The sequence below is a fragment of the Bos indicus x Bos taurus genome, chromosome 17 (genome assembly GCF_003369695.1).
Source record: "Bos indicus x Bos taurus breed Angus x Brahman F1 hybrid chromosome 17, Bos_hybrid_MaternalHap_v2.0, whole genome shotgun sequence".
Taxonomy (NCBI): Eukaryota; Metazoa; Chordata; class Mammalia; order Artiodactyla; family Bovidae; genus Bos; species Bos indicus x Bos taurus.
In genome coordinates, this window is record NC_040092.1 from 54123599 (window position 1) to 54146786 (window position 23188).

At 37.0% G+C, this 23188-nt stretch overlaps 1 protein-coding gene and 1 pseudogene across 6 annotated transcripts in view; both read right to left on the reverse strand.

Annotated features, from left to right (window-relative positions):
* The window catches only part of ELF2 (E74 like ETS transcription factor 2), a 99857-nt gene that overhangs the window by 47318 nt on the left and 29351 nt on the right, over positions 1 to 23188 (reverse strand). For 5 of the 6 annotated variants that reach the window (XM_027567374.1, XM_027567373.1, XM_027567370.1 and 2 more), the window contains exon 4: positions 4919 to 5084. In XM_027567374.1, coding sequence (XP_027423175.1) covers positions 4919 to 5084 — 166 coding nt within the window. Of the gene's footprint in view, positions 1 to 4918; positions 5085 to 23188 lie in introns of those variants that run through there. The other variant, XM_027567379.1, reaches the window with a different exon arrangement.
* Positions 15856 to 18381, reverse strand: LOC113907774 (annotated as a pseudogene).

Here is a 23188-nt window from a genome sequence, read left to right on the forward strand (position 1 = left end):
CTAAGCTTCAGTTGTACCAGATAAGTCTTTCATTTGTTCTATGGATCTATTCCCCACCCTCCACCCTGTTTTCTGTCCCAGGAGGCTGACTTCCCTGGACTCCTTCTATGTGGCACTGCCCTCAAGTCAGCTATCTCCTTTGACCAAAGGTTCCAGATTCTCTCCAGGTAACCCTCTCTCCAGGGCTCTATTCTTTTGGGTTCCAGTAACCCTTCCCTCTGGCCCTTGGGCCAAAGGAAAGAAATAACGCTATTATTGCTAGCTCAAGAGTACCACACTATCACTTATGGTCACTCTACAATCGCTGACATATTTGTAACTATCCATTTATTAAAACATTCTTTAAATTATCCTAATTTGAATATGCCCTCTCTTTTGTGATGGGACACTGACCATACACTTACATGTCTTTTTAAATACCTAAATATATCCCCTCAGATGCCCTGCTTCAAATCAAAATCAACATGCTTATTGTCAAACTTATCTGCTTTCCCCAAACTCCTTTATGATACTTTCATCATTATTAAGGTTAAAAAAAACTGAGTAATATCTTAACTGTTTCTTTCCATAATCCATCATGCCAAGTCTTATTAGATCTTACGTAGTATTGCTTATATAAGCCCCTTCTGTTCCTACTGCTTCTGTGCATGGGCTTGGACACTCAGTCGTGTCCAGCTCTCTGCAGTCCATGGGATTCTCTCGGCAAGAATATTGGAGTACAGTGCCCTTTCTCCTCAAGGGGATCTTCCTGAACCAGGAACTGAACCCAAGTCTCTTAGTCTCCCACACTGGCAGGTGGATTCTTTACCATTAGTGCCACCTGAGAAGCCCCCTATTGCTTCTACCCTGTCTCAGTACTTCTCAAGCCATCCCTACCTCATACTACAACAGCTAGTCTTTCTGCTTCATCTTTACAATTCATCCTGTATCTACTACTAAGCATCTATGATTATCTACTCAAAACCCTCCAAATCTTGCTGTTTCTTATATGCTTAATTATTAACTTAAGTTCAAATTACAAACTAGTCACAATTCTTAATGGAACCTATTAATATCTTATTTATTCAGTATCTCCTAAACGTATCTTGAATTTCTACATTCCACCCATTTGTTAACTCTATGTCCCTCATTCTTCATGCCATTCGCCTACCTCATCCAAATCCTATCATTTGTCTTCCTCCTTTACTTTCTCTAAAACATTCCCTAATCCTGTAATCGAACTTTCCTCTTCTGAACATTTCTTTGAATTTATAAATAGTGCTCAATTGATTTTATGTTGGCTTATCTTTTTTTATAATATATGTATCTTATCTCCACAAAATATAAATCACTACCTCCCTGTGGGAAACAAACATGTTGAACACAGTGCCCTGGCACATAACAAACACAAAATATTTACTAATATGTTTTCATAAATTGAAGTGGAGGGTAAATATAGTTTAAGTTAAGGTACAAAATGAAGAAGCAGATGCTAAACAGCTCGATCTTTTCAGGCAAGTCTTAAAAAAGTTTTCTAGGAAAACTTATTATTGATTGTATTGGTATAAACTTCTTTTTACATGGTAATCTGTAACAACCTTTTAAAATTTATATTATTTATATATATATACACATATTTTTAAAGAGTGAATATAAAAACTGAGTTTCCGCATCTTAGTAGGGAATCTAAGAGATGCCTCTCCACCCCCAACTCAACACATTAGTCTCTCCAGCAGCCTCCTAAAACTGCTGGAGTCTGTAGCCACCGGCACAGGTATTTCAGTCTGCCAGAGTCGAGACCACCCTTCATCCGTACTTTGTTACTATTCCTCCGAAGGTCCTTATGATTATTAAACTTTAGTTATCACCAAAAAGCAACTTATAGATTTAGATGAATATGTCTGCTTTTTTAAAGTTTCAAATATATTTGGGTTTTCCCTATATAACTTAAGAGAAGATTACTATTACACACAAGCAATGTGAGGGAAATGTAGATATTCAGTCTATAAAAAATGTGAAGCAAGACAGCCTATAGTTATCACTAACAAAATAAGGAATCATTTTATACACAAAATAATGAAAACAGCTAAATGTACATCATTATATGATTTTAGTACTCCTGCCTAGATGACACTATGAATATTGCGTCTCATACAGACATGTATGTATGGGTATACAGGAATAAAAGAAGAAAAACTTCAATGAAAACATGCAGAGAACTGATATAACAGACCAATAAACACAATTATGAACATTTGTAGACTAATGTAATCTAAATGATAATGTAGGATCATTCCAAGAAGTGTTTCCCAGATGTGCAAAAGGTACTCTTTTCTATACAGATCTCATTTCTACCAATTCACCAAACAGAAACTGCTGTAGCCATCTTATAAATATTCCTTTCCTTTCCTTCCCAATTATTTTTCTTCTCCAAAACCTACATATATCTGAGATTTAAATGAAATATTTATTATCACCACAAGAAATGAACCTGATCCAAATCCACTAAAAGGAAACATATATTACAGTAAGTCATAACAACCTTTATTCATCTGTGTAGGTTCTAGATATCAGGAAAATTAAAATTTATTTAGATTTTAACTCATGTAAAAACACATTTTAGTCTTTAAGAAAAAACATAATCCAGCTCAATTAACTGATTTTAAACAAATCTATGTATATTAACACTCTTATTAAGTTACTATGAGCCAGAGCATTTTTAAATAAATTAGTATATTGTAGTCTCCAAGTTCTGCATGCCTTATGATGAATAAATATGAGTGTTCTGATTATACATGTATGAGCAAGTAGTTTTCATTCTGAATTTGGCATTGCTTTTAAAAAAAGTTATATCTGAATGTTATATCTTAGAGTGTTGTTCTGTAAAGAGAGCCAAGAATAGCTACACTATCCTCTTCTATATTTTTAGAAGTAATATGGATTTCAGAAGTAAAATGACTTTTAAAATCCATGAGACAGAATGGAATTAAAAACAAAATGTAAGATGAACTTTTCAGTACTTTTAGTCTGTTTCAGTATATTTATTAAAATTTCCTTTTAGTGTTGAAGAAAAATAAATCTAAAAAATATTATCAAGTATTCAAAACCTACTTTCATAATGCCATTAAAGTAATTGTTCTTTTATCCAGACTTTGTATATCCTCTTTTTCAATATTATAAATAATCACTTTTTTTTTTCCAATTATTTTTATTTGACCGCACTGGGTCTTAGTTGCAGTATGTGGGATCTAGTTCCCTGGTCAGGGATCGAACCTGGGCCCCCTGCACTGGGAGCACAGAAACTTAGCCACCGGATCACCAGAGAAGTCCCTAAATAATCACTTTTATCTCTGTAATGCAAATTATATCATCACCCCTCAGAGAGTTCAAGAAGAAAATAAAATCTCTTAAATGGATTATATTCACTTCCTATTTGGATTCTTTTTGCCATATTAATTTAAATTAATGAACTGTTGACCATTAACTGTATAACCAGTAAGATCTGGTAAACAGGCTCTGGTGTTTTAATGTGAATTTAAATTTCTACTGATATAAATTTGGCATTGTAATTTTCATTTTTCCAAGTTTACAATTTACTACCAAAATCATAGTTTTTCTTATTTTTTTTGATCAAAACATTTTCCAGAAATTTCAATCGGTTCTATTCTTTTTTATTCAACTTAAACAATCACATTTTTCTGTTCCATTAGTTCTACTTAGTTATGCCCCTGTAATAAAATCAGTTACAATATCTACTTCAAAATATCATCCTGCATAATACTTTTTATAAGTGCTCTTCTTTTCCTCAAGAGGAAAATTCATCTCCGCCACTAAACTTGTAGCTTCAGACTGGAAAACTCTCCAAACTCTCAAAAAAAAAAAGTATCTTCCTGCCACTTGCACTGTAAATCAAGTATCACTCCACACTATAGCCACGAAGTCTTTATGAATGTTTAGCTATCTGTTTTAATAAAATGACTTGATTACCACTGTACACAGGGTTTGCCGGCACGGCTGTCATCACTGTACCTCCAAAGAGCAAGGTAAGTTTCAATCCCTCAGCTCAACAAAAAATAAAACTGTGGAGGAAGAACAGATTTAAGCTGGAGGAAGCTAATAGTCCTAGGGAATACAACTGGGCCTCAACAAGCAGAAAGACATCAAATAAAAATTTTTAATCATGGATTCTGCTACATTTAAAGAAATTTATCCAAAGTACTAGAAATTTTTACTAGGACTGTAAACCAAATACAAGGATTTCTTTTCCTATTAACTAATAAAGAAAAATTTTAATGTTTATTTTATAAAACTGTCACTATAATCTTTCTGGTAAAAAAATCCTTTTTTCTTTAGGGTCAATGGCAAAAAATAAAAAGGTTTCTCCAAGAATTATACATACCAATGCCCAACTAAACATACAGTTATCTCACCACAGACTTATTGAAATACCAAAATTTCTAAGAAGACCAAAAAGTAAAGAGAAATTTGATACACTACTACAAAGAACTTTTGAGCTAGAGAAGAAGAAATGATACTGCTCTAATGCTACTGGTTAAAAGAAACTCTACTCTGCTATGGAATGAGGATACTTTATTTTTTTAATTAAGAAAAATCATATACTGGTCTACTGATGTCTACAAATAAATAACAACTAGTCAATATTGCCACTCCCAGGAAAAAAATGACAAAAATAGTTTTATTATTATCGGTCTGTAATTTTTCTTTAGAAGTCAATGATATGAGATTGTTGTACCTCAAAGAATTATTATGTAGAACTTCATATATAAACTCTCTTAAGAAATGTTTCACTCGTTTCCAAGCTATACTAAATAGCATTAAAAAAGAGATTTTTTCAGTATATTATTCAATTGGCAATAATTATGTTGACACTTACAAAATGAGAAAGTTAAAAATAATGAACATTTTATGAGATGTCTACCTGTTTCCACATTCTCCGTCTCAACTTCTTGTTCTTCTGCCACATCTTGCATCATATAAGTCTCATCATCATAAACCAGAACCTGGGCTGCATAGCCCTGCTCTAATCTGGCACTTGGAACTGGCTCCACAATCACTGCTGGATATTCAGAAACCTTTCCACTTTCCTACAAGAGCAAATTTAAAAAAACAATCAGCCTCTTTATTCACAAATTCTGAATTCATTTATAAATCCTTGAGTTCATATAGTTTCAAGGAGTTCAAATGAGTTTCATGTATCATAAATATGAATGTAAAAACCAAAGCAAGGATGAAAAGGACTCATTTTAATAATCTTTTCAAGTCTCAAAAGGTGAGACATATGTTAAACATTTTAAATAGTCAGGGCTTTAGGATTAAGATGGCAAATTAAAAACATGCATATAACTTCACTCTCTCATGAAAGCCCACTAAAATGCAATAAAAGACTTTTAGACATAAACTCATAAGAAGAGATAAGAGCAACAAAATCTTGAAAGACTGATAGTGAATGGATGAATATTAATAAGTGGTTTAGCAGACCGAGGAAAGCCAAATCATAGCCTGGCAGCAAAAAATAAATGAGACACAACACACTTTACACTGGAGAATCCACAGAAGGCAATACCAATTACTTCTGGAAATAGAGGAGCAGCAGGTGGTGGAGAAAGAAGAGGGGGGTTAAAACAAGGAAGATTCCATTAAAGTTGTTTGAAAAGCACTTTTATTCCTAGACCTGCTCCCTCCTCCATGATGCTAGGCAACCGGCCCTTCCCCACCTCAGCAGAAGATTGGAGAGTTACTTTCTGGAGAGAGAAAAACAAGAGCATCTTTGAGGTACATAGGCACATTTACTAGTATCAATTCTGTACCCAAAGTAGAGTTCCCCAATCAGCTTCTTAGTCCTCCACTTTTAACCATGAGCAGACAGCCAAGTATTACTAGTCATCCAAGCAAAAGCCTCTAACACAAAACATACCATTTACTTACATATACATTTATAAATTTATATTCTTCACAGAAATAAGAGAAGATATATCCAAAAAGCAGGAACAAAATACAAATTAATAAAGAACATTAAAAAATAAAGAGTTCTGAGAAATTAAAAACACAACAGCTAAAATGAGGCATGGAGGATAAAACTGAGGCAGTCTCCCAGGAACCAGAGAAAAAAGAGGAGAGAATGGGAACACTACTAAAGCATCAATCCAGGATGACCAATGATCAATACCAAGCTCCTGAGTAACAGGAGTTTCAGAAAAAGAAACAACGGAAGAAAAAAGCTGAGAGAAAGAAAAAAATTTCAGAAATTTCATAGCGTGGAAGGATATGAGGCGACCATTTAAAAACATCTACCAACTGTTAAGTATAAACAAATAAAGAATAAGACCTACACTGAGGCACACCACTGTGAAATATCACAATTAAGGAACAAAAAGAGGATTCTATAAGATTCTTGAAAGAAAATACAGGTCATATACAAAGAATCAGAACTCAGACTTAAGTCTTCTTCACAGTCATACTGGAAGGAAGATGGATGACAATGGAACCATTTCTTCAAAATTATAAAGGAAAATTATTTCCAATCTAGAATTCTTCACGCAATCTTATGAAAAAGTAAAGATATTTTCTCAGACATAAAAGATCTCAAAATGTTTACCTTCCATGCATCTTTTCTCAAGAAGAAACTGGAGAGTGTATTCCACTAAAAAAGTAAACGTTTAATAAAGACGATAACCTAGAACATAGAAGGTCTAATATGGGAGAGAGGAAATACCAATGTTTAGGAGGATCGGACTGTGAGGAAAGGTTCCAGGACACCAGCTGTGCACTGGATCTGAAGGGCAACTAGTTCAGTTGCAGCAAAGTAACTCCTGAGACAGCAGGATAAACTGTCATCACCAAGATGACCACTGACACTGGTCCTAAGGACAGGATGCCCATAAGCCTATTCCAGATTTTTATTTATATTTGGCTTATCTTGCTATATTTACTCACCCCACCTTCCCTTGCTACCTGGATCAGCTGAGAACCTCCCAGATGTATTCTGCTTTATTTAATCTACTCCTAAGTTTTGGAAGACCACAAAGAGCTCAAAAACCAAAAATAAACAACAGCACAATAGCACTCTTTCCATATGACCATATACCTATTGAAGAAGGCTGCAATACCAAGCTCATACCCTAGCACTGCCATATGTCTGATCAAGATGGCCTTATGTTTCCAAAACTAACTCAATACACTGCTTAAGGATTACCTGACTAGAATCTCTGGAAGCTCAGTGAATCCAAAGTCAGACTAGTTAGCCTATCTCCCAGAAGCTTTTATTAACTATAGTAATGCTGTCCCTTCCTAACTCTAAAGCTAAGTACACTATGCATTTTCTCAAAGTAAATATGTTGTCTAGGAGATATCCAGAGAGAATAAAACTATAAAGAAAAGTAAAAGACTGTTAACACATTAAGTCAGGATCATGGCACCTCAGGGAACAGGTATGGGGACAGGAGGTGCAGCACACTTAGTGTTCTAAAATATCAATAATTTCTATTCTTTTAACCTGAATGATAGATAATATGTCCTCTTTTTGTTATTCTTAGATTGACACATAATATCTTATATACTCTTCACTTTGTATAAAATATTGCACAAATTTTTTAAATAAATTACAAAAGAAAGATATGGTGAATTTTTAAAAACAAAGTACATATTGAATATTAACCTTGAATTTCTTACTGTGTATACGGCAAGAAATGTGTCCAACTTACTAACATTAGAAAAAAATTCTTTTTCACCAATTGGATATAGTGATAGTTGAATCTTCATGCTGATCATGCTTCTTGACCAGCTTTATAATCACAGCCTGCCAACAGCACCATCCAGTTAAATAATAGTGATTAATGAGAAGCATGGGCTTCCCTGATGGCTCAGATGGTAAAGAACTTGCCTACAATGCAGGAAACCTGGGTTCAATCCCTGGGTCAGGAAGGTCCCCTGAAGAAAGGAATGGCTACCCACTCCTATATTCTTGCGTAGAGAATCCCATAGGTGGAGGAGCCTGGTGGGCTGCACTACCTGGGGCTGCAAAGAGTCGGACACAGAGAGACCATATCCAAGGCAAGGAACACCTGAAGCTGCCAAAAGCTAACAAAGAGGCATGGGAGACATTCTCTCTCACAGCCCTCAGAAAGAATCAACTCTGCCAACCTTGTTTTCAAACTCCTAGACTGCAGAACTGTGAGACAGTGTCTACTGTTTCCAAAAGTGAAACTTTCATGATTTTTTGCTTCCATTATCTGTCCAAACCCTTTTTATCCACTCAAGGCACAGCTCCACAGAGTCTTCTACAATCCTCTAATCTGAATCAATTTTTCCATACCAAATACTTTTAGAAAAAGTTGTTTCCCTATTATCACCACTGCACATGATCCTGTATTATAATTACCTGCTTACATATCCAACACCTTGAGAAGACAGTAAGATGACTAAGAGCAAGAGCCCATTTTTAATATTAAGAGTCAATTACTGTATCCTCCTCAACAATACCTCATATAAACTAAACTGTCACTTTAAGGACTTGTAGTTTGGTTAAAAGAATGATATAAATAAATCAGAGGGAAACGATTAACAGAACAGTACTACTGTATGATTCTATTTATAAACATATTTGTTCTACATATATATTAAAAAATCTGAAGAATATACCTCTAACTACTAATAACACTGTAAGAGAGGTGAACACATAAACAGAATTTTCATTTTCTCAGTGTATTCTGAATTCGTTTTTTACAATAATCCTGTATAAGAAAAATCAAAATACTTTTTTTCCTGTTTAAATATAACAATGACAAAAAAAGAGAACTGAAAAAACAAAGGAAAAATAACAATTACCAAAAAATATATATATATTAAAACTTATAGGGGTAATTTAAAAAGAAATACCATTTTGGTAATATAAAACTTGCAGGATAATATATCTCAACTAATAAAATAAATTATTTAGCTTTAATCAACTTTACCAATGTATTTTTATGCAAATACAATGCAACCATTTTAAGTGTACAGTTTTATGGATTTCTATAAATGTAGAAATCCCTGTAACGATCATCACCATCAAGAAACAGAATACTTCTATCACCCTAGGAGGCTCCCTTGCACCCCTCATACCAGTCAAACTCTCACAATCACCACCATACCACCATCTACTCCCCCATCTACACATCCACCCACGTGGTTAATCACCAATTTTCTATCTCTATAAATTTTCTTTTCCTAAAATTTCATATATATGGAGTCAACAGTTTTGCTCTTTTGCATTTGAGTTCTTTAAGTTAGCATAATGTTAAGATTTATACTTGTCATTGCATGTTCAGTAGATCATTTCTTTTCATTGCTGAGACTCCCACTGTACTGACAGATCTCTCTACGCAAGACTGTAACCCTCCTACTGGGGCTTCCCAGGTGGCGCAGTGGTAAAGAATCTGTCTGCCAAGCAGGAGGCACAGGCTCAGTCTCTGGGTCAGGAACAATCCCCTGGAGAAGTGCACGGTAGCCCATTCCAGTAATCTTGCCTGGAAAATCCCATGGACAGAGAAGCTTGGCAGGCTACAGTCCACGGAGTCACCAAGAGTTGGACACAACTTAGTGACTAAATAGCAGCAATACTCCTATTAATGTCTTGCTGTTCCCCTCCCTCCCTCTCCATTCCATATTTACCTACACATCAAATTACCAGATCATACGGTAATTGTACATCTAGTTTTAAAAGGACTGTCAAATTATTCTGCAAAGTGGTCACACTGTTTTACATTCCCACTAGTAACTGGCAACCCACTCCAGTACTCTTGCCTGGAAACTCCCATGGACGGAGGAGCCTGGTAGGCCGCAGTCCATGGGGTCGCTAAGAGTCAGACACGACTGAGCGACTTCACTTTCACTTTTCACTTTCATGCATTGGAGAAGGAAATGGCAACCCACTCCAGTGTTCTTGCCTGCAGAATCCCAGGGACGGGGGAGCCTGGTGGGCTGCCGTCTATGGGGTTGCACAGAGTCGGACACGACTGACGTGACTTAGCAGTAATGTATGAAAGGTTCATTTCCAGTTCCTCTCCAAACATGCTCTACAATTTTCACCATTCTCTAAGTATGTAGTAGTATTTCCTTGTGTTTTCACTTTGTGTTTCCCTGATAGCTAATAATATTGGGCATTTTAAAAGTGTGCTCATTAACCATTCATATATTTATCTGCTCAAATCTTCTTCTAATTTTAATGGATTATCTCCAACTTATTATTATATATCATCTGAATATAAGTCCTTTTATATAGTCTGAATACAGGTTATGTATTGTAACTCCTTTCCAATCCTTGGTTTACCTTTCCCTCCTTCCCCCTCACCACACAGCATGAAGGATCTTAGTTCCATACCAGAGATATAACCTGAGCCCCCTGCAGGGGAAGCCTGAAGTCCTAACCAAGGGACCACCAGGGAATTCCTGCCCTTTCATTTTATTAATGGGATATTTTTAAGGAATAGAAGCTTTTCATTTAAATGAACTTTATCATTTTTTTTCTTTTAAGGTTCATGTGTTTTATTATCAATCTAAGGAATTACTGCCTGTTTCAAGGCTGAGAAAATTTCCTCATTTTTCTCCATTTACACTATTTAAACATTTAATTATAAAAACATTTAGTCATTGTGTATGATGCAAGAAAGGACTGTAGTTCATTTATTTGCATAGGGATTAGTTGTTCCACCTCATCTGTTAAAATGACTATCCTTTCTCCACTGAATTACATTAGCACCACTACTGAAAATCAGTCAGTCTTATACGGGACTATGCGATGTTCCACTGATTCACAGGTCTGTCAGTATACCAACACCACACTATCTCAATTACTGGATCTTCACAGTAAGTCTTTAAATCAGGTATGTAAGCCCTCCAACTCTGTTCTTAAACCATAAACCTTCTGATCCACAGCTATGTTACATTTTTCCATTTATTCAGGTGTTTAATTTCTCTCAAGGGGAGCAAGGAGAGATAAGAAAGCTTTCCTCTGTGACCAATGCAAAGAAATAGAGGAAAACAGCATAACAGGAAAGACTAGAGATCTCTTAAGAAAATGAGAGATACCAAGGGAACATTCCATGCAAAGATGAGCACAATAAAGGACAGAAATGGTATGGACCTAACAGAAGCAGAAGAAATTAAGAAGAGATGGCAAGAATACAAAGAACTACACACAAAAAAATCTTCATGACCCAGATAACCACCATCGTGTGATCACTCACTTAGACCCAGACATCCTGGAATGAGAAATCAAGAGGGCCTTAGGAAGCATCACCACGAACAAAGCTGGTGGAGGTGATTGAAATCCCAGCTGAGCTATTTCAAATCCTAAAAGATAATGCTGTTAAAGTGCTACCGTCATATGCCAGCAGATTTGGAAAACTCAGCAGTGGCCACAGGACTGGAAAAGGTCAGTTTTCATTCTAATCTTAAAAAAAGGCAATGCCAAAGAATGTTCAAACTACTACACAACTGCACTCATCTCACACACTAGCAAAGTAATGCTCAAAATTCTTCAAGCCAGGCTTCAACAGTACATGAACCAAGAAATTCCACATGTTCAAGCTGGATTTAGAAAATACAAAGGAACCAGATATCAAATTGCCAACAGCCACTGGATCATAGAAAAAGCAAGAGAGTTCCAGAAAAATATCTACTTCTGCTTTATTGACTATGCCAAAGCCTTTGACTGTGTGGATCACAATAAACTGTGGAAAATTCTGAAAGAGATGGGGAATACCAGACCACCTGACCTGCCTCTTGAGAAATTTGTATGCAGGTCAGGAAGCAACAGTTAGAACTGGACATGGAACAACAGACTGATTCCAAATAGGAAAAGGAGTACATCAAGGCTGTATATTGTCACCCTGCTTATCTAACTTATGTGCAGAGTACATCATGCGAAATGCCAGGCTGGATGAAGCACAAGCTGGAGTCAAGATTGCCAGGAGAAATATCAATAACCTCAGATATGCAGATGACAACACCCTCATGGCAGAAAGCAAAGAGGAACTAAGCCTCTTCATGAAAGTGAAAGAGGAGAGTGAAAAAGCTGGCTAAAAACAAAACATTCAAAAAACTAAAATCATGGCATCTGGTCCCATCACTTCATGACAAATAGATAGGGAAACAATGGAAACAGTGACAGACTTTTTTTGGGGGGGGCTCCAGAATCACTGCAGATGGTGATTGCAGCCATGAAATTAAAAAAGACTTGCTCTTTGGAAGAAAAGCTATGACCAACCTAGCTGCTACTGCTGCTGCGTCACTTTAGTCATGTCCGACTCTGTGCAACCCCATAGACGGCAGCCCACCAGGCTTCCTGTCCCTGGGATTCTCCAGGCAAGAACACTGGAGTGGGCTGCCATTTCCCTTTCCAATGCATGAAAGTGAAAAGTGAAAGTGAAGTCGCTCAGTCATGCCCGACTCCAGCGACCCAGTGGATTGCAGCCCACCAGGCTCCTCCGTCCATGGGATTCTCCAGGCAAAAGTACTGGAGTGGGGTGCCATTGCCTTCTCCGACCTAGACACCATATTAAAAAGCAGAGGCATTACTTTGCCAACAAAGCTCCGTCTAGTCAAAGCTATGGTTCTTCCAGTAGTCATGTATGGATATGAGAGTTGGACTACAAAGAAAGCTGAGCGCTGAAGAATTGATGCTTTTGACCTGTGGTGTTGGACAAGACTCGAGAGTCCCTTCGACTGTAAGGAGATCCAACCAGTCAATCCTGAAGGAAATCAGTCCTGAATATTCATTGGAAGGACTGATGCTGAAGCTGAAACTCCAATATTTTGGCCACCTGCTGCGAAGAACTGACTCACTGAAAGAGACCCTGATGCTGGGAAAGACTGAAGGCAGGAGGAGAAGGGGATGACAGAGGATGAGATGGTTGGATGGCATCACCGGCTTGATGGACATGAGTTTGAGCAAGCTCTGGGAGTTGGTGATGGACAGGGAAGTCTGGGATGCTGCAATCCATGGGGTCGCAAAGAGTTGAACACAACTGAGTGACTAAACTGAACTAAATTTGTCTTAACAGTATTTTGTAGTTTTCTAAGTACAGATTTCACTAAACTTAACCCTTTGGTCTTATGCTGCTGTTAAATACTATTACTTTTTAAATTTACTTTCTGAATTGAACTTTGCCAGAATATATAAATACAACTGATTTTTACATAGACACCTATTCTACATTTACTTATTAGTTTAACAGTTGCACAGATTTCTTAGGAGTTTCTATGTATATGATTGCATCATTTAGCAATAAAGACAGTTTTTATTTCTTCTTTTCCGACCTGTAAGTCTTTTATTTTTCTTGCCCTGTACCAATTTCGCCAGTGCAGTGTTGAATAGCAGTAGTTAGAGCAGACACCCTTGCCTTGTTCTCAACCTTAAAAGGAAAACGTTTTCTTTCTCCATTAAGTATGTTTACTGTGAGTTTTTCACATATGTACTTACCAGACTGAGAAAGCTGCCCTTTATTACTAGTTTACGGAATTTGTATAATAGGTATTGGCTTTTAGCAAATGGGCTTTAAGTGGCTACTGATACAATCACATGATTTTTCTATTTTCCGTTGTTAACATGGAAAATTACACTAATTGATTAAACCTATCTCCCTGGGACAAACCCCATTTGAGACATATGATCCCTTTTATATGCCCTGGGATTCATTTTAAGTATTTTATCAAGAATGTTTGATTCTATGTTCATAAAGAATATGGATGTGTAGTTTTCTTTTCCTATAAAATCTGTCTGGTCTTGATATCAGGGTAATACTGACCTCATAAAATTCTCTTGTCCTCTATTTTCTAAAAGAGTTGTGTAGAATGGGTATTACTTCTTCCATAAATACTTAGCAGATCAAGAAAGCCATTTAGCTCTGTAATTTTCTTTGCAGCAAAGACCTTGACTACAAATCCAAAGGTTACTTAAATATCTTATTTAAAAGATACCTTTTTAAAAGACATTGATACCTTTTTAAAAGATTTCTTATTTAAAAGACAGAGGGCTATGCAGGCCTGCTTTTCCTTTTGGAATGACTTTCAAGGAATTGGCCCATTTCATATAAGTTATCAAACTTATTGGCCTAAAGTTCTTCTTAATGTTTACTGTCTATAATAATGCATCTTTCATTCTTTTAGTGTATTTTGCCTTTTTCTTGTGCAGTCTACTTAAGAGATTGTCCACTTTCAACTTCATTGATTTGTGTTTTTACTTTTATTACTTTGTTCCTTCTATTTTGGGTTTGATTTGATCTTCTTATTCTAGCTTGTTGAGGCAAAACCTTAAGATTGATTTTCTTTTTCCAATGTAAACATATGAAGCTATAAACTTTCCTCTAAGCACTGCTTTAGCTTCATCCCTCAAACTTGATATACTGTGCCTTCATCTTCATTCAGTTTGAACATCTACTTTCTCTTGTGATTTATTCTTTAATCCATGGGTTACACAAATATAGAAGTAGACTAATATGCAAGTATTAAAAAATTTTGCAATCATATTTTTTTGTTAATTTCTAACATAATCCTGCTTTGGTCACAGTTTCTCTATATAATTTCAATCCTTTGACAGTTTTTAAAATTACTGAGATGTGCAACCCAGCAGATGATCTACTTTCGCTTATTGTCCATGTGCACTTGAATATGTGTTCTAATACTGTTAGGCACAGTGCTTCATGGAAGTCCATTAGGTGAAGTTAGCTCATGCTGTTATTCAAGTTTTTGATATCCTCATTGATTTTCTAATTAATCTATCAATTACTGAGTGAGGAATGCTGCAAACTCCATTACTGTGGGTTTATCTATTCTTTCAGTTCTATCAGTTTATGTTTTATGTATTTTGAAGCTCTCATGTTGAATGCGAAAACATTTAGTTTTCAAGAAGACTTAACAAATGTTAAGTCTTCTTGAAAAGATGGTCCTTTTATCATTTATGAAATGTCTACCTTTATCCCTGGTCTTGTCTTGAAACCACTTCACCTTGTTTTATGATTAATATTTGCATGGTATCATCTATATCTATACTTTTACTTTTAAACTGTGTGGTTATACTTAACATGAGTTCTTTGGATGAAACTAACAGATGTGGCTTTTTAAAAAAATCGAATCTGCATTTTAAACAATATCTTCATTTAAATTGGGCTATTTAGAATACTTATATTTAATATTATCAATAAACAAGGTTTAAATCTACCATCTGCTCTGTTATTTACTTCATTTATTCCTTAATCCTTTCATTCTCAGTCTTGTTTTTAATTAAGAAATTTTTTTAGTATCCATTTTAATTCTATTTAATTTATACATAGTAATGGCTTACTATCTATATTTCTTTATTTTTTAGTGGTGCACTAAATCTTACAATGGGCTTCTCTAGTAGCTCATCTGGTAAAGAAGTGAAGTGAAGTGAAAGTCACTTAGTCCTGTCCAACTCTTTGCAACCCCACAGACTATGGCCTGCCAGGCTCCTCTGTCCATGGAATTTTCCAGGAAAGAATACTGAAGTGGGTTGCCATTTCCTACTCCAGGAGATATTCCCCATCCAGGAATCAAACCCGGGTCTCCCACATTGCAGACAGATTCTTTACCACTGAACAATCAGCTGGTAAAGAATCCATCTGCAATGCAGCAGACTCTGGTTCAATTCCTGGGTTGGGAAGTTCCCCTGGAGAAGAGATAGGCTACTCACTCCAGTATTCTTGGGCTTCCCTGGTGGCTCAGATGGTAAAGTATCCATCTGCCATGTCAGAGATCTGGGTTTGATCCCTGGGTTGGGAAGATGCCCTGAAAGAGGGCACGGCAACCACTCCAGTATTCTTGCCTGGAGAACCCCATGGACAGAGGAGCCTGGTGGGCCACGGTCTATGGGGTCACAAAGAGTCGGACACGACTGAGAGACAGCACAGCACAGAACAGATCTTACAACAGGCTTCCTAACATATTACAGTTTATATCCAACAATGCTTAATGTAAAAAGTTTACAGCACTGTAGTATTTTTCCAATACTGCCTCCCATCCTTTGTTTGACTGTTGTCATACATTCACTTCTTTTGCTTCACATTGCAAACCCCATAATTCAGCTATTATATACATACATATATATATATAATTCACTGTTATTTTTGTCTTAAACAATTATCTTTTTAATAAATTTAAAACAAATTTTGGAAAATATTTACCCACACATTAACTATTTCTCTAGCACTTTTCAATGCTTTATGTATAAATTTATATATATGCTTTAATTTGGTATAATTTTCCTTCTGCCTAAAGATCTTCATTTAACATTTATTATAATATGCATTTGTTGGTGATAAATGCTCTCAGCTTTTGTTGGGCTGAGAAAAACTTCACTTTGAAGCACATTTTCACTGGATATGTAACTGTAGGTTGGTTGACAAGTTTTAGTTTTGTGAAATTCAAGGAAGTCATTATCTTCTGACTTGCATGGTTCTAATAAAGACGTCTGCAGTCATATCTTTATTCTTCTGTAGGTAATAAATTTTTTCCTCTGGAAGCCTTTTCTCCCCATGCTTCTCACTACCTCTTTGATTGGGTCTTTACTCAAAATTAACTGTCCAAAATGATTTGACCTTTACAGAATAAACAAATTTGAGTTTATCCAGCAGACTTCTTTTCTTCTGTGTTGGGCTTCCTTTCTATGGGTTTCCTTTCAGTTGCTGTTTGTTGTTGTTGTTGTTGTTTTATCACTGCAGCCTCTTTTCCCCTCAACGCTTCTGCTTCTTAATGCCAAGAGCCTTCTTTCCTTTCTTCCCCACCACAGTCTTCTTGCCTGGAATCCCCTTTTCATCTGATCTGGCTTCTAATGCTGCTGCTGTCCACCTGAATTTTGTGGTTCTTGGTAGGGAGAAGAATGGTGTTTTGGCACATGGTCTTTGAATATGAGTTTAGTAGCTTCAATGTAAGGAGAAGGCAATGGCACCCCACTCCAGTCCTCTTGCCTGGAAAATCCCATGGATGGAGGAGCCTGGTGGACTACAATCCATGGGGTCGCTAAGAGTCGGATACGACTGAGCGACCTGACTTTCACTTTTCACTTTCATGCACTGGAGAAGGAAATAGCAACCCACTCCAGTGTTCTTGCCTGGAGAATCTTAGAGACAAGGGAGCCTGGTGGGCTGCCGTCTATGAGGTTGCACAGAGTTGGACATGACTGAAGAGACTTAGCAGCAGCAGCAGCTTCAATGTGATTCTCAAGTTTTTCAGTGGGTTCTTCTTCAGGCCTTTGCAGTGAGTCTTCCTATATGGTGCTTGGAGAGCTCTTTGGATCTCTGGGGTTTTTAAGATTCTGCGAAGGTCTATATTAAGCATCTTGTGAGTAGGGAGTTTGCAGTTACTCTTTACACCAAGTGCCAAACAGCTCATCTAACTTGTGGAAAGCATTTTCAGTCCAAATGCAGAAACATCCCGCATGCCTACCAGGAGTAAGTTTCAAATACTAACTTTACTTACACTAAGCAGAGTAATTCCAGGGATGTCTCTGAAGGCCTTGATGATTTCCCTGTCCTCATTAAAGAAGATGCAGGGTTCCCTGTGCTGGATACAGTGACGGCTTCTCATTTTGCCTTTGCCAGTTCTCATTCATTGAGAAGCACAGATCTTTTTAATATCATTCCACGCCTTAAGTTTCTTCAGAAGCAAAACAATCTCTTTGGTCTTATTGCAGCCTTCAACTTTATCTTCAGCCACCAAAGCAAGTTCAGGAACTTCCTCAATAAGATGACACAACCAGCGCTGGTAACGCTGAAGCACCCACTGCAGAGCAGATAAGAGTATCACTTCTGCATTGTGTTCAGTCTGAAGTGCCAACATCACCAGGCCTTGATTAGTGCAAACATGTGGCCTCCACAACATATATTTCCAAAAGCACCCTGGCCAGAACAGTGAGTCCCACCACCTCAAACTCTAGGAAATGGGAGTCACAGCTATGCCCAAGACTCAGAACTGGTTTGATGACCTGCTAATTCACTGACAGCATAGAGCTGTCCATTGTTTTTGTGCAAGTTGGTGTGAATAAAGTACACAATATCTGGTCAAATGGGAGCCTTGAACACAGCAGGAAAAGAGGCATTTTTCCAGATGACTCCCCCTTTTTGGAGTACTGGTATCAGTGAATGAGCACAGGCCATGGCGGGAGAGAAGGCCACACTGCTCTCAACCCTGTGGCTCCCACAGGAGAAGTTCTCTAGAAGCTTTTAAGACTTTCTTTGTGAAGTTTGCTTTCAGCAGCTTTATTGTGATGTACCTCAGTCTGTTTACTCTCTGCTTTATCCTATTTAGAGTTTAAGATTCTTAGATCTGTGCTGTGCTTAGTTGCTCAGTCATGTCCATCTCTGTGAATCCATGGACTGTAGCCCACGAGGCTCCTCTGTCCACAGGGATTCTCCAGGCAAGAATACTGGAGTGGGTTGCCATGCCCTCCTCCAGGGGATCTTCCCGACCCAGGAATCAAACGCAGGTCTCCTGCATTGCAGGCAAATACTTTACTGTCTGAGCCACCAGGGAAGCCCATGAACACTGGAGTGGATAGCCTATCCCTTCCTCCATAGGATCTTCCCAACCCAGGAATCAATCCAGAGTCTCCTGCATTGCAGGCAGATTCTTTGCCAGCTGAGCTAACAGGGAAGCCCCTTCTCAGATCTATGGGTTTCTATTTTCATCAAACTTGGGAAATTTTATAGCCACTACTTCTTTACATGCTTTTTATGTTCTCTTCTCTCATTCTGGGACTCCAATTACATTATATCAGACAACTTGATATTGTCCCACAGATAACCAAGTTTTTGTTCATCTTTTTTCTTTTTTCAATCTTTCTGCACTTAATGATATAGTTTCTATCCTTCAAATTCACTAGTTTTTTCTTATGCAGTACCTAATCTATTTGTAATCCTATACAGTGAATTTTTCTTTTCATATAGGATATATTTCATTTCTAGAAGTTTCACTTGGTTCTTTTATGTCATTTACACCTCTCCTCTGCGATTCATGTTCTCTTTACCTTTCTTGAGCATATCTGTAATAGTTGTTTTGAAAGTTTATCTGTTAATTACATATCTATCATTTCTATTTATTTTCACTGACAAATTTTTCTCCAAGTTTTAAGTTATATTATTCCTGCATCCTTGCATTTAACATGATTGGGTATTTCATATGTAAAATTTACATCATTGGGTACAATTTACACATTGCTGTCTTATTTTAATAAGATTTACTATGATAGTTATGTTACTTGTAGATCAATTTTCAAGGCTTATTTTGAAATCTTTCTAGAGCCAAGTTTGGACTCCCCTTTATTCCACAGCTAGTTTAGCTCCACTTATGTAGGCATGACCCTTCTGGAATCTCTAATGAGTGCCCTGGGCAGTTAACAAAAACCCACTTTTCCAACTGGTTGGAATTCTAGCATCTTCCAGCCCTGAGTGAACTATGTAGATTTTTTTTCAGTAGGTTCCTGAGTTTACACCTTTCTGATCATCCTTTGCTTGGCTTCATGCAGTTTCTTACTACACCTGGGAACTCATTCAGCTAAAGACTAGGGGAACCAAAGTCTGAGTTCTGAGTTCCTCCTCTGGGCAGCTTCTTCCTTTCAGATACTCTGCCCCTCAAATTAGTTGCATTAAGTTCAGTTCAGTTGCTCAGTCATGTCTTACTCTTTGCCACCCCATGGACAGCAGCATGCCAGGTTTCCCTGTCCATCACCAACTTCCAGAGCTTTGCTCAGACTCATGCCCATTGAGTCGGTGATGCCATCCAACCATCTCATCCTCTGTCATCCCCTTCTCCTTCTGCCTTCAATCTTTCCCAGCATCAGGGTCTCTCTCATTTCAATGAGTCAGTTCTTCACATCAGGTGGCCAAAGTATTGGAGTTTCAGCTTCAGCATCAGTCCTTCCAATAAATATTCAGGACTGATTTCCTTCAGGGTTGACTGGTTGGATCTCCTTGCAGTCGAAGGGACTCTCGAGTCTTCTCCAACACCACAGTCCAAACCATCAATTCTTCGGCACTCAGCTTTCTTTATAGTCCAACTCTCACATCCACACATGACTATTGGAAAAACCATAGCTTTGACTAGACGGAGCCTTGCTGGCAAAGTAATGCCTCTGCTTTTTAATATGGTGTCTAGGTTGGTCATAGCTTTTCTTCCAAGGAGCAAGTGTTTTTTAACTTCATGGCTGCAATCACCATCTGCAGTGATTCTGGAGCCCCCAAAAATAAAGTCTGTCACTATTCCCACTGTTTCCCCATCTATTAGTTGCATTATTTCTACTGTTTCCCCATCTATTCCATTGTTTCCCCATCTATTCCATTGTTTTCCCATTTTTAGTTACATTCAGATCAGATCAGATCAGTCGCTCAGTCGTGTCCAACTCTTTGCAACCCCATGAATCGCAGCACACCAGGCCTCCCTGTCCATCACCAACTCCCGGAGTTCACTCAGACTCACGTCCATCGAGTCAGTGATGCCATCCAGCCATCTCATCCTCTGTCGTCCCCTTCTCTTGCCCCCAATCCCTCCCAGCATCAGAGTCTTTTCCAATGAGTCAACTCTTCGCATGAGGTGGCCAAAGTACTGGAGTTTCAACTTTAGCATCATTCCTTCCAAAGAAATCCCAGGGCTGATCTCCTTCAGAATGGACTGGTTGGATCTCCTTGCAGTCCAAGGGACTCTCAAAAGTCTTCTCCAACACCACAGTTCAAAAGCATCAATTCTTTAGTGCTCAGCCTTCTTCACAGTCCAACTCTCACATCCATACATGACCACAGGAAAAACCATAGCCTTGACTAGACGAACCTTTGTTGGCAAAGTAATGTCTCTGCTTTTCAATATGCTATCTAGGTTGCATCAGCCTCTCCAAATTCCGAATTTTGGTTTCCTCAATACAGTGACACTGTCTACATTCTGCTTGAATTTCTCCTTCCCATGTTTTTCCAGAAAGTAGGTCCAAGCAGTAAGCCAGTGCAATCATTTCTCAGGAAGAACAGTCTTGCACCGTCTGTAGTCCAACTGTCTTAATCCATTCATGTTACTATAACAAATACCAGACTAGGTGGCTGAAAAACAGCAGAAATGTATTGCTCACAGTTCTGAAGGCTAGAAATCCAAGATCAGGGTACCAGAATGACTGAGTGGGGGCCTTCCTCCAAGTCACAGACTTCTCTTTTGTCCTTACATGGCAGAAAGGGCAAGGGGTCTCTCTAGAACCTTTTTTTTCCCTAGAGCCTTTTATAAAAGTATTGACCCCATTTGTAAAGGTTCCTTCCTCATTACCTAATCACCTTCCTAAAGCCCTACTTCCTAATACCTTCCTAATGATAATCATCTTTGGAAGTTTGGATTCAACATATGAATTTTGAGGGGTTCACAAACATTCAAGACCATAGCACAAATAAACACTGTGGGCTCATGTGTTTTGTTCATTTTCCTAGTTGTTTATGGTTGGAATACAAATCTTGTTTCAGCTGTTCCATCACAACCTGAAGTGGAAGAAGTCCCAATCTTCTTTGTCTGGAAGCAGATGCTCTCTAAAACTTGCATTCATTTTGTTTTTTAAATATATCTAAATCCTTTTTTATTTTTTCTGCATTAATTCCCCATTTCTATGAGACCTACCTGATACGTATTTCCTTCTCAAAACTGCTCTGGCTACTGCTCTATGTTTATTCTTCCATACAATCTTTAGGCCCATATGATCAATTTCCCCCAACTGGCCCTAACATCTTATAGACATGGAATTAAATATACAGATTAATTGGAGGACTGACATCCTCCACAATACTGACCATTCCCATTTCTCTTACCCAAATACAAAATATATATCTTTGTTTATTAAAGTCTACTTAAGTATCATTAGTTTCCTTCAAACAAGTCCTATATATCTTTTACTTTTATTCCTCAACAGTTTATTCATTTCTGTTAATTTTCTGAAATACAGTTTATTTCCATGATTTTTTTCTAACTAATTATAGTCCCTAAAAGAAAGCAAGATATTTTTATGTTAATTTTGCACTCACCAAACTATTAGGTGCTCTTATTAGTTCTAATGGGTATTCATGGATTTTCCCCTTGGTTTTCCCAGGTGGTGAGTCATATTATATTTGGTCTTTTTAATACTTACATATTTTTTTCATTATTTTGTCTGATTACAGGAAAATATTAAATAAATAATAGTGCCCATACTGACTTTCTCTCCAATTTCAGAGAAAATACTCCAGTATTTCACCATTAAATAGGATTCTAGCTCTTGATTTATATATTTTTTTAAATAATGTTAAGGAAATATACACTTATATTATTTAGAGTTTTTATCAGGAAGGATATTGAACTTTATAAAATCCTATCTCATCAAGTATTTCATCCTAACCATTATATCATATGTCATATTAGTAGGGGTATATATTACTTGTTTTCTTAAAACTGAATATCCTTATGTATCTAAATCCTATCTGGTAACTGGATTTTTAAATATATGACTATTTTATAAATGTATTACTATTTTATTTATGATTTTTGTATCCACACTCATTAATAAGATTACAGTCTACTTTTTTTGCCATCTTTGTCAGGAACAGAATTATCCTAATTTTATAAAATATTCATATAAAACATAATCAAGAATAAAATGATAAGAAATAAAGCCTAAACATCACTAATAACTCTCTAAAATGCCCACTACTTTTTTAATAATTAAAAAAAATGTGTTGGGGTATAATTGATTTAAAATGCGTTGCCCATCATACTTTAAACATTTATTTTTTCTTCAGATTCTGAAGCTAAGGTCATTTTTTTCCCACCCTAGCCTACACTTTGAAGTATAAGTAGTATAGATATATATTATAAATACATTATAAAGACAAAATTCTATCTTTCTAATACCACTATCCCCAAAACTCACTTTAAAAACTTGGGAGATATTACAGAAACTAGTGGCTTTTCTTTCTTCCAGGAATTTTCTTCCCCAGGTGTTTCTACAGCTCAATCCCTTATGCTATTTAGGTCTACACTAAAATGCCACCTGCTCAGAGAAGTCTTCCTTGTCCATTCTAATCAAAATACCCTACCAATTCTCTATCTATCTCTAGCCCTGATTTATTCTTCATAGCCATTCTGAAATACTTTATCCCTAGTGCCTAAAACAGTAACTGACATTCAGTAAAAGGTCAATTAA